At 34.1% G+C, this 13,739-nt stretch overlaps 1 protein-coding gene across 1 annotated transcript in view; it reads left to right on the forward strand.

Annotated features, from left to right (window-relative positions):
- Cps1 (carbamoyl-phosphate synthase 1) overlaps nucleotides 1–13,739 on the forward strand; it is a 115,710-nt gene that overhangs the window by 12,620 nt on the left and 89,351 nt on the right. Inside the window, exons 2-6 of the mRNA XM_026403348.2 lie at nucleotides 2,423–2,532; nucleotides 5,460–5,604; nucleotides 6,522–6,611; nucleotides 8,681–8,737; nucleotides 11,382–11,474. Of these exons, the coding sequence (XP_026259133.1) occupies nucleotides 2,423–2,532; nucleotides 5,460–5,604; nucleotides 6,522–6,611; nucleotides 8,681–8,737; nucleotides 11,382–11,474 (495 nt within the window). The remainder of the gene's footprint in view (nucleotides 1–2,422; nucleotides 2,533–5,459; nucleotides 5,605–6,521; nucleotides 6,612–8,680; nucleotides 8,738–11,381; nucleotides 11,475–13,739) is intronic.

The raw sequence follows: 13,739 nt of genomic DNA on the forward strand, positions 1-13,739 counted from the left end.
ATGTGATATTTTAAGCAGTCAGGCTCAGAGTAGGGCAAATAAATTAGTATGTAGAAAATAATTGAAATCTGCAGTTTATACCCCAGTTTTGTGAACTAAGAAATCTTAGGTTCTATCAGAGTTACATATTATGTAAAAAAAAAGTATCCTTCCTTACTTCTATTTTGTGAAAGCATGTTGGTTACACATGACTTCCTTAAGAACATAAAATAGTATTTCCAATAGAAAACTTTTTTGACAGTGCATTTTCATTACAACCAGAGGGTTCCATCTAGTGAATCGTGTCAGAGTCACTTGGGGGAGTTTTTTTTCAATAAACACATCCCTGTTGAGATCCATCTCTATAGAAGGGCTTATAGTAATCTTTGGAGATACACTGGACATTATCACTTTTAGTTCCTAAATAATTATCCTCTCTCTTTAATTAAAACTAGACAAAAGTAATTGACAAAAAATGTAGAATACATGCAAAGTTGACTTTCTGGGTACAGAAGCAGAATTCAGATTTTTGTGTTAAGCTGATCACTGCCCAAAATGTCATGTTGTCATTCATTTTTAATTTAATCATGTGGTTTTCTTTATGCTAAGTAATTCCAAGTAGTGACTGTGAAGTCAAACCATAACTAAATTAAAGATAGTGTCAAACTTTCAATCTCATACATTGGTTCCAAGGCTATATATAAAACTTTACTTCAAAGATAATTTGATAAGCCAAAAAAAAGGGCAAAAATATTTGATCTTTCCCATGGACAGACACACTCTCACACATAAATATCTATAGTGCTTAATACAAAGCTTTTTAATGTTTTCTCTGAAATGTAAACCTGAAACCTGCATGTCATACCTCTGATAAGAAAAATAATAAAATTACCTGTTGAGAAGAACATATTAAACATATTTTTTCAATTTTAGTAGAAAATGCTACAGTAGTTTTTGATGTAAATACAATAATTTCCATACTAATCTAGAAATCATTTTTGAGTACCTGTCCCTGCCAAAGTTTGTGTGTGTATGTGTGTGTGTGTGTGTGTGTGTGTGTGTGTGTGTGTGTGTGTGTTGGGAGTATAAACTAAATGATTAGTCACTATGACACTAATCCTAAAACTGTAGGGGACAGGAAATAGAGAATTAGTATGTCTAGTTCTCTAATGACTTACCTTACAGAAAGAATAACCCAATGATAAGCCTTAATTCAACAGTTTAACTCAAGGCCAAACTGGTTTCATCATATTCCTATTTATTTCCTAAGTCCTGATTATCTAAAGCAAATCTCAGACATCATATTAATTTATCCTTTAACATTCCAGTATTTATCTTTTAAAAATATAAGGACTGTTAAAAATATAACCATGTTGCTACTGCAATCTTTTTAAAAACTGATTATACCAATGTAGTCAAACAGCAATTGATTATTAAAATTTCTTCAATTATTACAAAGATTTTTTTTATAGTTTGTTTTTAAAAATCCATGTTCCAATTAATTTGTCCTATAGCATTTCTTACAGAGTCTAGATTTTGCCTCTTAAGATATGTGTTAACACATTTTTCTCTCCCCTGAATTTTATGGAAATTGAGGGTTAGATTTGAATTGTTTCAACAATAGAATTTAGAGTATTTATGAGGAGTGGATGATGTCTGCTTCTTAGATAAGCTTCTCTAATTGTTCCTTTTTCTTAGCCAAGAATTTTATAGAAGCTGGTTCAAAGATTAATATGGCAAACTAATCAAATTCAGAATGCCTGTAGTCTTAAGAGGGAACCAGACATGGATATAATTAACTCTAATAAAAAGCAAAATACATTATGCTTTTAGAGTGTTACACAGTGCTTGCTTTTGTATCAGTATTAATAGAGTGATAAAGCTTCAGCTTCTTCATGACCATAAAGCTGGTGTGGAGAGGGCAGCCCTTGGGACAACTCCATCAAACACAAGAGCTCCATGGAACACAGTGATAGATAATCTTGAAGATTCCTTCTAGCTCTAAACCTCAGAGCAAGGAGGAGTTGTATGCTACAGTTCACAATGTTTTTGCAAACGCATAGGCTTCCCTTACAGCTATCCTTGAGCAAAGCTAGGGAATATTAAGGAGGAAAAGATAGGCCATGACATTCTAGCTAAATTGAAATATTTCTGGCGTGTCAACAACTCTACAAGTGGACTTAGAATAGGCAAGATATCGACATGCTTCAGTTTCTCTTTCAAGCAACACAAAACACCTGCCAGTGACAAGAGAAAAAGTGACAAGTAACAGAAGCGAAATTTCAAATCTGGGCAACATCGTTTCATTAAATATACTGTGCATTTATTTAATATGCTTGTGTATTTTTCTTTGGATTTTTTCTTTGTTTTTTTTTTTTTTTTTTTTGTGTGTGTGTGTTTTGTATTTAACATTGTGCTAAGATTCATGCCACTGTTTCTTCAGGCACAGACAGCACATATTGTCCTGGAAGATGGAACTAAGATGAAAGGTTACTCCTTTGGCCATCCATCCTCGGTTGCTGGTGAAGTGGTTTTTAATACTGGCCTGGGAGGGTGAGTGATGCTTCATTTCAAGGCTTTATCCTTCCACTATGTAGAGAAATAACTGGACAATCTTCCTCCTAGTGGTAAATTGAAATCCCTGCACCAACAGGCTATAGATTGCCCTGTAGTCGCACAGTGTCTTGCCCATAGCCTACTGTAGCCATCCCTGAAAGGAAGGGAGACACATACCTCTTCTACTCTAAATGTAAGAGCACATGCACACTCTGGTGGCACCTGGGAGAGGGGTAGGGGGCAGAGAAGAAAATTAATTCTAAGAACATGTTGTGAGGACATGGGTTATGTGAAATTACCATATGCTTCTGGAAGGGAAGGTATGGATCTGATGAAGGTGAATACTGGACCAGGGAATAGCACACTCCAGTGCCATTCCATTAGTGAAAACTCAACCTTGCATGTGTAAAAGGAAATACGGCAGTTCTTGGGTATTTTTATCATTTTGCACTTTAATAAGAAAGACAAACTGACACATACACTAATTGCTTTAAAATAATCAGTGATAGAGTGGGTGCACAGCTCTAATATTTTAAATAATTAACAGTTCTTACGAAGTAAGAACTGTTAAGTGATATATAGCAATGAAGATAAGATTGGCTACAGAAATCATGTGGCTAGGCTTATCTAGTCAAAAATGCTTATCTAGGAAGCTGAAGTTCTTGAAGTTCTTGTCTCAGTTCTAATGATAACTGATTATGTGATAGTGAGAACATTGCTTAATTATTCTGAATTCTGTTTTCCCTATTTAAATAGTAAGGGGCTGAATTAGATGGTAATTTATAGCCAGGGATTTAAACATTATGAGTCTTAAAAAAAATTACTACACTATTTCAAAAGGTTTCCATTAGAAAATTCAACCAAATGACCTTCTATGAAACATTTGATTAATTTTTTTAAGGGAAGTTCAAGTTAGCCTCATAAAGACATGGGGGCATTTGGTTAACTGAAGATATTGATTGACCCAACAGCCATCATGTTATTAATGTACATTTTTTAAAAAACTCTTGCCTCTCTGTGTGAAATGAAGAATATTAGATGGTTTTTTAAAAATACTTCCACTGGTGAGAACATTAAATTACAGTGTATGAAACCTGTTTGCAAAGTTTTGCTTCACCAGGCAATTATTTAAGCTTTTCGACAGCACTAATTACTAGCTGTGTTAATATACCTGCCAACAAACAACTGTTTAATATAGATCAGAATGATGGAGGGCACTAGAGTTTTCTTCTCGGTGATAGATTACGGGTAATAAATCTTGTCACATCACAAAAGTCAAACAGGACCTGATGGATTAATTTGCTTCCAACACTGCAGTTCTCTGGAACAAGCCATATTTATTCATTTACTAGAGAATACTGTAAGTGTATATTTAAAGGGAATGGTCAGTTAGTTCTTTTATAGAAAGACAGAAAGGGAAGTAAAAGTCAAATTAATTAAACATTTTTTTGTGATGTAGAAAAATGCATTCATTTATCAGATTAGTCCACGGATCCTATTTTCCTTTGAGAAATGCAGCTTTCATTCTTGACATGGCCCACTCAGTAATGTGGTTGATAATTAAAGGGCTTATTTTGTTTTTCATCTTCAAGAAACACATTTATATTGTGTGTAAGCCTTGGTTAAAAAGTATCAGTTCCTGACAGGTGAGAGGCATTCAAAAAATTAGCAGATGGTGGCTAATACCACAACATTTGAGTCACCCTAGGGATCACGGAGCTGAAAGACAGAGGGTTCTGTTGACAAAGTTAGCTCTGGTAGGAGTTAGTCTGAATGGGATCGAAGAATTTATGTTGACTACTGCCTGAGCGGAATTTTATTAGTTTCAAGGTTGTCGATTCTGTGCCCCTCAGCACGTAAATTCACTTTCAGTAGAAATCCACAAGAAAGATTTGTCTTAACTCAGTCTTCAGAAAGAGAAAATGTAACAGGGTAGAGAAGAAACTCAATTGCAATATTGTTGTTGAAGGGAAGGATGTTTCTTATTCATGATGCTTCTTATAGATAACATATCAGGAATATATCTGTATATTCTTAGCCCCCAACTTTAAAATATAAGCTTCCTGCATCCCTAGTTCTAAATCAGTACTTTAAAATAGTTACATGGAATATTTTAATTCAGAGGTCAGGAATGCTTTAGGTCAGGTTTTGTGAGATTGAATATTTTTCCTAAGTTGATAAAACTGCTATCTTTGTATATTTCTTTCTAAAACTAAAATACTTTAAAAATTCAATGTTATTGAGTTCTTCTTTCATGTAAATTAACTTTATTTTTCTTTTTTGGCGTGGTACTGGGAATCAAACCCAGGGCCTTGTGCATGTGAGGCAAGCACTCTACCAATTGAGCTATATCCCCAGCACCTATTAACTCATTTTTAATGTTTACTGAGTTTTAATAAACACGCACACTCCTGCAAATTTCACTAACATGATTGGGACAGTCTTTGCTATCCCAAAAGATATCCATATATTTTTTTCAATTTTTGGCAGTTCATATCTTGGTGAAACTGGCAGTCCTCAACAGTAAATATCAATTTGGACTTACTGATGTCTGGTAGGCTATGGAAATCTTCAGATTATTTGCAAACTTTAAACAGGGCAGTGATAGTTTTAAAATCAAAATGTTATAAATGATTTTTAACAAGAATTCAAACACTTTAAAAACTTTATGGAATAAAATTATATGAGAATATGTGGTAGTACTTAACAGATTTTCTTTTCATATTAATTGTACCATATACTAATTTGATATTATCACAAAATTTCCCCAGGTTTGCTAAATTCTTGAGACAGGCTATAGAATTTTAATCTCCCATTCTTAAATTTTTAAAGATTAACTAATTCAGAGTATGTACGTAAATTGTAATTTTGGTAGATATACACATTTTTGTTGTTGTTGATAATGTTTTTGCATGTTTACCCAGGTACCCTGAAGCCCTAACGGACCCTGCCTACAAGGGACAGATTCTAACAATGGCCAACCCTATTATTGGAAATGGTGGAGTCCCAGATACTACTGCACGGGATGAACTGGGACTTAGCAAATATTTGGAGTCTGATGGAATCAAGGTAGTATCACTGATGACTACTTAAACAGTCTCAATGTGAAGCAGTGTAGTGACATTTTGAAGAATCTAGGATGGGCAAAGTTTCTCCGTCAACATTACACAAAATAAATTCATGTACTCAACCTTATTCCTAAATAAATGAGAATAATCTTTAATGACATTATTTTGAGTTTTATTTTTCAGGCCACTTTAGATTTTAATGCCTTGGAAAACCAGCTTAATCTGAGAAAATGTTGTTAAAAGTCCAAATAACAACTATGCTATATGAATTGATGAAGAATTGTCTTTTAAAAGGACTCTGATAATCAGTGCTCTATTACCTATTTTATTTTTCATCTAATTTTATTCCTTTGAGGGATGAATAATATATGACAGTTTAAAAGTAAGTGCATTAGTAACTTCTAGTGAAGGAATTTGGGGTAATATCTTAGGAATATGGATTATATAAACAATTCAAAAATTTACTTTCCAAATTTACCACTTTTTCACCACTCTATTTTGGAATGATTTGGATTTATCATTTAGTTTAGCTCATTTATCACAATTTCCCCAAATGTCACAGTCTCCTTTAAATGTAGATTAAGAAAATTATTTTATTTTTCATGTGCATTAAACAGGTAAAAATGAATTAGATTATTGATGAGTCTAACAGGAAAAGAATACAGTGTACTAGCTGAGTTTCTGGATTTGGCAAGCAAAGTAAATCTTCTCTCCTGCATGATAATTAAGGAAACAATTATATATTTAAAAATCAAAGTGTAGAGAACCCTTTTTGCTCTATATCTATAACATTTTAAGTCTCATTTGGTGGAGAGAGTAAAGCTTTTCTTTAAACATGAAAAGTGATCCTCAAGAAGAATCACAAGAGTTGAATAAAGTTCTGTAGTCACCATTTTAAAAGGATTTCTGTCTTTCTAGGTTGCTGGTTTGCTGGTGCTGAATTATAGTAATGAGTACAATCACTGGCTGGCTACCAAGAGTCTAGGGCAATGGCTACATGAAGAAAAGGTGAGAAAGCTGCTGGGGTGCCCAGAATCACCTCTAGGTTTCTAGTGAATATAAGGAAAGTTGGGAAGGTGTATGCAGATCTGAAGCGGCCAAATATATGAGGGAGTTTGTAAAGTCTGGGATCGTTTAATTTCAGAGAGTGATTCCTTTTCTTTACTACAAACAGGTTAAACTGGACTCTTCCTCCTCCTGGCCGAGGACCGCTTTTTTCAGTTTATCCACTAGGTGGCGCCCATGAATGCCTGGTAGCATTTCTCACTAGGGAAAGGGATGGGAAAATTTTTTGAATTTTCTATACTGTTGACCAATCTAAGTTCTTCCCACCCTTTTATCTAGGATCTAGTCACGAATTTGCTTCATGGGTTCTCATATCAGCTCTATGGATTAACTGGCTGTGCAGGTCATGTAATGATTTCATACAATACTTTTATCACCTTTAATTCTTGTGTGTATAAACTAAGATTCTCATCAAGTATCTTTGGGTTTTTAACAATATGACATATAACTGGATATAATCTCATTTGAGTAACATAGGAAAAATATAATAAAACGTTACATTATACTTTCCATACCTTAAATATTAATTTCTAATCGAATAGGAGGATTTACTTTGTTTGAAGTTGGAAGTACTTCACTTCACATTCATTAGAGGACTTAACTATATTTAGCTTCACCTCTGGTGTTATAATTCCTGTTTTTTGTTGAACTGCTGCTGGGCCTGTCATTGATAGAGTATTATTCCAAGAAAACTCTGCCTCTCCAATAAGTGTCTAAATACTGGTGCTAAATGCTGCCTCTTTCTGACAAACTAAAAATCTCAATCTCTGAGATCTTATTCCTTTTTAAAAGGGAGAAGACATCTGTATGATATTGTGGGCCACTGATGTTTTCTTCTCAACTCTTTGCTGAATTTATCTTCATTTTTTAGACAGCTAATTTCTATAATGGTAATTTTGGATATTTTCTTTTAGTGTTTTCTTTGTGTTATTCAGCACAACTGATTTTTATAACATCTCTATATCAGAACTAATATTTTTAGCATAAATCTAACCCACGGTTTGTTAGTTTTTAAAAAATGTGCTTTTAATCTTCTATGATCACAGATACATAAAGTAGACAAGGTTCTAAGATAATAATCAGTTCACCCCTTCTATTATCAGAGGAGGACAAGCATTTTGTTTAAGCATCTCTTGGATAATTGGTAGAAGAAAACAAATTGGAATTTATGGAAAGATATTCAGTGGGAATCTATTTATGCTTATAAGGATTAAAGATGATGAAAGTATTGTATGGGATGATTACACAATCTGCACAGGTCATAATTCCCAATCCATTGCTTTTTCATTATATATATTACATCTGTCTCTATCCAACCTAGCCAAAGAAACTAAAACCAATGGAAGCATTGCCTGAATAGGGCATATGTTAGTGCAGCATGGCTACTCAACAGAGTCCTTCAGAAAAATGTATTGAGAACTTACTGTGAGCCAGGAATGTTTGGCTCAAATCAAAGATTTGCATATTATTGCCTATGAAGTTCACTGATTCTGTTATCTTAAAATACATATTTTTTAATATATTTGTACATACAAAATATATATGTATATTTAACTTTATTTATGTGTACTCAAATATATCCAATTTAAAAAAAATAAATAAGTATATGTGAGTATATATACATGCATATATATGATGAAAATATTGTATGAGATATATATATATATACTTACATATACATATATATATAAGTGTGTGTGTGTGTGTGTGTGTGTATGTATACACATATAAAACATCCTAGGTTAAAAGTAACAAAACTGTAGCAGAAGATTGATGTTCAGAATTTCTCATTTCTTACTCTGAGGAAGGGCCCGGAAAGTAAGAGTCCCATGCCCAAATGGAGCAGCAATTTACCGTATTCTGACAACACAGTCACCCTGGGTCAAAGAAAAGAAGGAGTGGGAAAAATATTTACTGCTCAGGAAGATAGATGAGGCTAAGTTTGTAACTTGAAAACAATATGCTGAATCTAATTTCCTCCAATTTCACTGTCACTATGATTTTTTTTATAGGTTCCTGCAATTTATGGAGTGGATACAAGAATGCTGACTAAAATAATTCGGGATAAGGTAGGATCATCATCTTTAGCCAAATCTATGTTTCTTCACATACTTTCCTCCCAGTGTCTGAGAGACCTATTAATGTGGAAAGGAACAAATCTGGCCAGCTTCTACTATTTGAGTCTCTGTTATTTTGCTTTCCTATTTTAAATGTAATTTTCAAGGCTGAAAATTAATTGGCATTTTTGTAACTGGTTGGATTTGGGATTAACTCACCTGGCAGGAGTTTATGGGGTTACCACTATGTGTTGTTTACACTAAAGACAAGGCATTTGTAATTCAGCTCACGTCGTGAAAGGACTTTGGTAAAGCAAGTGGAGAATGGAACTAAGGCCATGATAATTTTGCCTAAACTTAGTACCTACACACTGGAGAATACAAATCAGAAAGTATGTGGCATTGGTGCTGATCTTTATTTAGTTCCCTTTGAAGAACTATCTGTGAAATTAGTGAGTAATATTTCATGGGTATGCCAAAGAAACCCTGCATGGATTACCTTAATTATGTAGCCTTTCTTGAGACTATATTGTTGATCAAGTGGTAAAAGGAAAGGTTGGCTTTTGCTTTTTTGTCTGATTTCAGTGACACCAAGATCTGAGAAGGTCTCATTGCCATCTGCTTGCTTCTTCTTGCTGTAAGAGATTGATCCTACATGAATCCTTCATATTCCAAACCAGAGAAAAATATTCCCTCATTAATGTTGACTAGATTCCCTAAATGCAACCAAAATTTTCTTATTGAATGTTATTTAAAAAGAACACAATTTAAGAGTAAATGTGTGAAACAGATTCTTCAAGAAAATTTTTGTGGATCCTTTGTAAGAATATATGGCTAGTTGGTCTTCTGTATCCATGGGTTATGCATCTATGGATTCAGCCAATTGGGAAAAATGTTTGTACTGAACCTGAACATATTTTTTTTCAAGTTTTTCCTAAGTAATTCAATATAACATCTACTTGCATAGCACTAGTTATTATACATAATTTAAAAATGATTTAAAGTATATGGGAGGATGTTCATAGATCACACACAGAATCCACTGGGTCTTGGAACCAATCTGTTGCACATACTAAAATTCAACTGCATATTGACAGAGGCTATCCACAAGCAGAAAGAAAAAACAGGTTTTAAAATAAGAACATGGCTACATTTCCATGATCAGAAGGAAGACAGTGAGAGTTTATGCAGTCATTCTATTTTAGTTCTGATTTTATTACCTCCACCATGTTTTTCCTGGGAATAGACACCAGTGAAATTATATATTCTAGGTAAATTCTCATGTTTTCTTAGCCTAATAATGTGTGGGAGCAGTAAACAATGATGATGCTTCTAGGATGAAAAGGGAATAAAATTGGGGAATTCAATTCAGGCTGCAGAATTGGCAGGTTGAATAGAATATAGTTAGCCCTATTGATTGGGTAAAACTCTTTAGAAGATCACTTTGTGTCTCTTGTGTGATGTGTGAGGTTAAGACAAACTTTTATTTCACCACAGGCAGTTTGTTTTCCTAAATTTTGACTGAAAAGACTAGCACAGGTCAAATAGTAGTATTGCCTGTTTATGAGTAACAATGGATCACAATTAAAATATATATATATATATTAATCTCAGGTTGGAAAGTAAGATCATATTTCATCAACATCCTTTAAGAGAAAGGAGAAAATAAAATTTCAAAATTAGGGTTTCATAGACATAATCAAGGGATTATGGAACTTGGTTTCCCAAAGTAAGTACTAATCACCATGACCTTTAGCAATCCAGTATGGAGATGAAAGATGGTGTTTGGTTCGTTTTCCCAGATGTCAAGGCTGGTTTTAAATAGAGCACTAAAATAACCATCATGCCTGCATAGTGAGCTACCATTTTCTATCCTTACTAACCAAATGACTTCTCCAAGGAATAATTTTAAAAGGGAAAGAAAGGATCTATTTCTTTTTTAAGGAAAAAGCATTATAACTAAATATAGAATGCTATTTTCCTAAGTGGTTCCAAGTAGACTTTCTAACAAATAAATAAGTCTGAAGATACAGCTGATAAAAAGAGGGAAATGGAGCTATGTTTAATCAGCAAAGCTGATTAGTGAAAACTTAAAAAGAGAATTAAATACTCTTTAAAGTTCAGGCTCTTAGAGACACCTGGACATGAAAAAGTAGTGAATAATTTTATTGCAACTTCTAGAAGTCTATGATTTATGTTGCATTTCACTATGTTTGGTTATCAAAATATATAGCAATTCTTTTAAATCTTCTGTAGTTTTCAGATGACTTATTTTCTTTTCAATAGATCATTTTGTCCCTTCCTATAAAATGTCTCTAAGTCATATGAACTAAGGAGTTCAGGCACACTAAATATTTCAATCTATATCAGCCTGGAATCTGAACATCCAAATTCTGATTCCCTTTGACTCTGCTCAATCTGGGAAATGATCTGAGCCCTAAAAGAACTAATTGAATTTCCCAGAGTATTTCTCAAAATATTTGTGCCGATTGCTTCATTTTCCCATTTGAGAAGATGAAGATCTTCTGATGATGGCTACAAGTAGTTATAAAGACATCTAAATCTTGGAGCAGATGTTCAAAGTCCCTGTGAGTTTATCCTGTCAGCACCTTCCTGATTGCTTCCTTTTAACTGTCTAATGTTTTTAATTTGATAGGGTACCATGCTTGGGAAAATTGAATTTGAAGGTCAGCCCGTGGATTTTGTGGATCCAAATAAGCAGAATTTGATTGCTGAGGTTTCAACCAAGGTGAGAGATTTTCCCTTTGTATTTTATAATTTTGGTTCATTCACTTTAGACCTACATTCTTCTGTAGTATCAAAATCTTCATTGAGGCAGAAGTCATCTTCCGGAAGTGCAAGAGTTGAGGGTTTAAGAGGTACCTCAGTAGCTAAAATACAAAATATTACAAAATCAGTGCATTTTAAATGAATAAGTTTTACCTACAGGATTCATAGAAACATTCATGCCGTGATTTAGAGACTGATAACAGTTATTTTAACTTCCTTCTCCCCCTTTTCTTGTTTCTCAGGTTAAGCCTTTAACAGCATCAAATAAAGGTGAATTACCAAAGATAGTCATAGCAATGATAGGGAATCAGAGCTAGTAATCTGTCAGAGATCCTGGAGGACTTTATAGAAATCAGACACAATAATCAGAGTCTGGGGTCATTTTGTACAAGGGAAATATTTCTTCACATTGAAGATTTATTGGATTATAGCTGAGTTAAAAAAATAATGCTCATAATGATGACTGTGCCATCCCAAACTGAAATATGCTTAGTGTATGTATAGAAACACATTTTAGAAAGTTGTCTTTTGTTTTTGGTTGAGTATCTACAGATGCAGGTATCAGTGAATCCCAGGAGCTACCTACTGTCTCTGTCTCTGGGGAACATAAGAGTCTGGTGGGAAAAGGGAACAACCAAATCATGACACATAGATCCAGTTGTAAATATGGTCCTTGGGTTGTGCACAAGATACCACAAGGGCATGTGTGGAGCAGCACTGAAAGTGTGCAGGTGCATCAGAGAGGACTCTGCAGAGATGTCAGGCTTTCTAGGAGATACAGAGAGCTGATGGACATAGGTAGATGGAGAACCAAGAGAACTGTGTTTAGGGCAGAAAAAAATGGGCCCTGAGAGGCAGAGAGAGATGAAGCATTGGGCATGTTTGAACAGATAGTGTAGTTTGATATGGCTGAACCAAAGGGTTTGTGCATGTCAGTTCACAAGTTTGCCAAAGATGAGTGGGAATGCAGTGGGGCCAGATCTGGAGGGTCTCATATCACTGGCTGACTCGCATTACTGGAAACCATGGGGGAATTCATTCAGCATAATGTTGGAGCAAAGCATAAATGGACAAGGGAACAAGTAATTAGGTTAGTGTGGCATTTTCCAAATGTGAGGAACACAGGCCTAGAAAAGTTTGCCTTAAAAAAATTCTGTGGTCAAACAAGTTTGGAAAGTACTACATGATAGATCTATCTCTCCCAGAGGGATGTGTCAGGCAAATTCACATATTCAAGTGTTTTGATGTCTTACATAACTTCTGTCAGTATATGTGGAAAGTGTACATAGTTGTCCCCCTTTATATCTGCAAACTCAATCTGTAGATTTAACCAACCGTGGATTGAAAATGCTAAGAAAAAATTGTGTCTGTACTGAAAACATACAGGCTATTTTTCTTGCCATTATTACCTATAATATAGTCCAATAGCATATTTAAGTAATTTAGAAATGATTTTAAGTATAATGGATGATGTGTGTAGCCTGTATGAAAATACTATATATTTATGTGAGGGACTTGAATGTCTGCAGATTTTGGTATATGAGGGGGGTTCTGATATCATCCTCATGCTAATGTTAGCAAGTTTATGTAGAGATCAACAAAAAATGAGCATATCTGCATGTTTATATTTAATCAAGGGAAAGATTGTAGTGGAGAAAGTTGTTCCTGTTTCTTAATGCCAGTGAAATTAAATAATTTCATTATAGCTATGATAAAATATCCATTTGATTCAGATTACATGTGTTTTCTGAGTTTTGTTTGATTATATGAGCCTTGGAAGTGTTGATAACTTAATTCATTGTCTTGTAATTGCAATTTGGTACAGCTACAACTAGATGGTAATATTTCTTTATTTTATAGCAGAAAGCTAAGGTTAAGAATAAATCTGTACTTTTTCAAATTATCTTATGAGAGAGATTACCTGTAGCATGGATGACTTCAGATGTAATTCCCAAGATCATGGAAGGACTAGAGTATATATATATTTTTCTCCAGAGTAATTAGCAAGAGAAAAAATATAATGACAAACTTTTCTTATATTTTCTCCTCAAGTACAGTCTAAGGATTATGATTTCACATTCCATATAAACTTTGCGGAAAGAGAGACATTTCAGCTAAAGTGAAATGCTCTTTCAAATATTCAGATTGTACCTTTCGTGTAAAACCTTTGGCAAACTCTGGACTCATCCTAAATTCAGAATGTGCTGGCTAACTCTCAAAGCTG

Source organism: Urocitellus parryii, chromosome 1, assembly GCF_045843805.1.
Source record: "Urocitellus parryii isolate mUroPar1 chromosome 1, mUroPar1.hap1, whole genome shotgun sequence".
Lineage (NCBI taxonomy): Eukaryota > Metazoa > Chordata > Mammalia > Rodentia > Sciuridae > Urocitellus > Urocitellus parryii.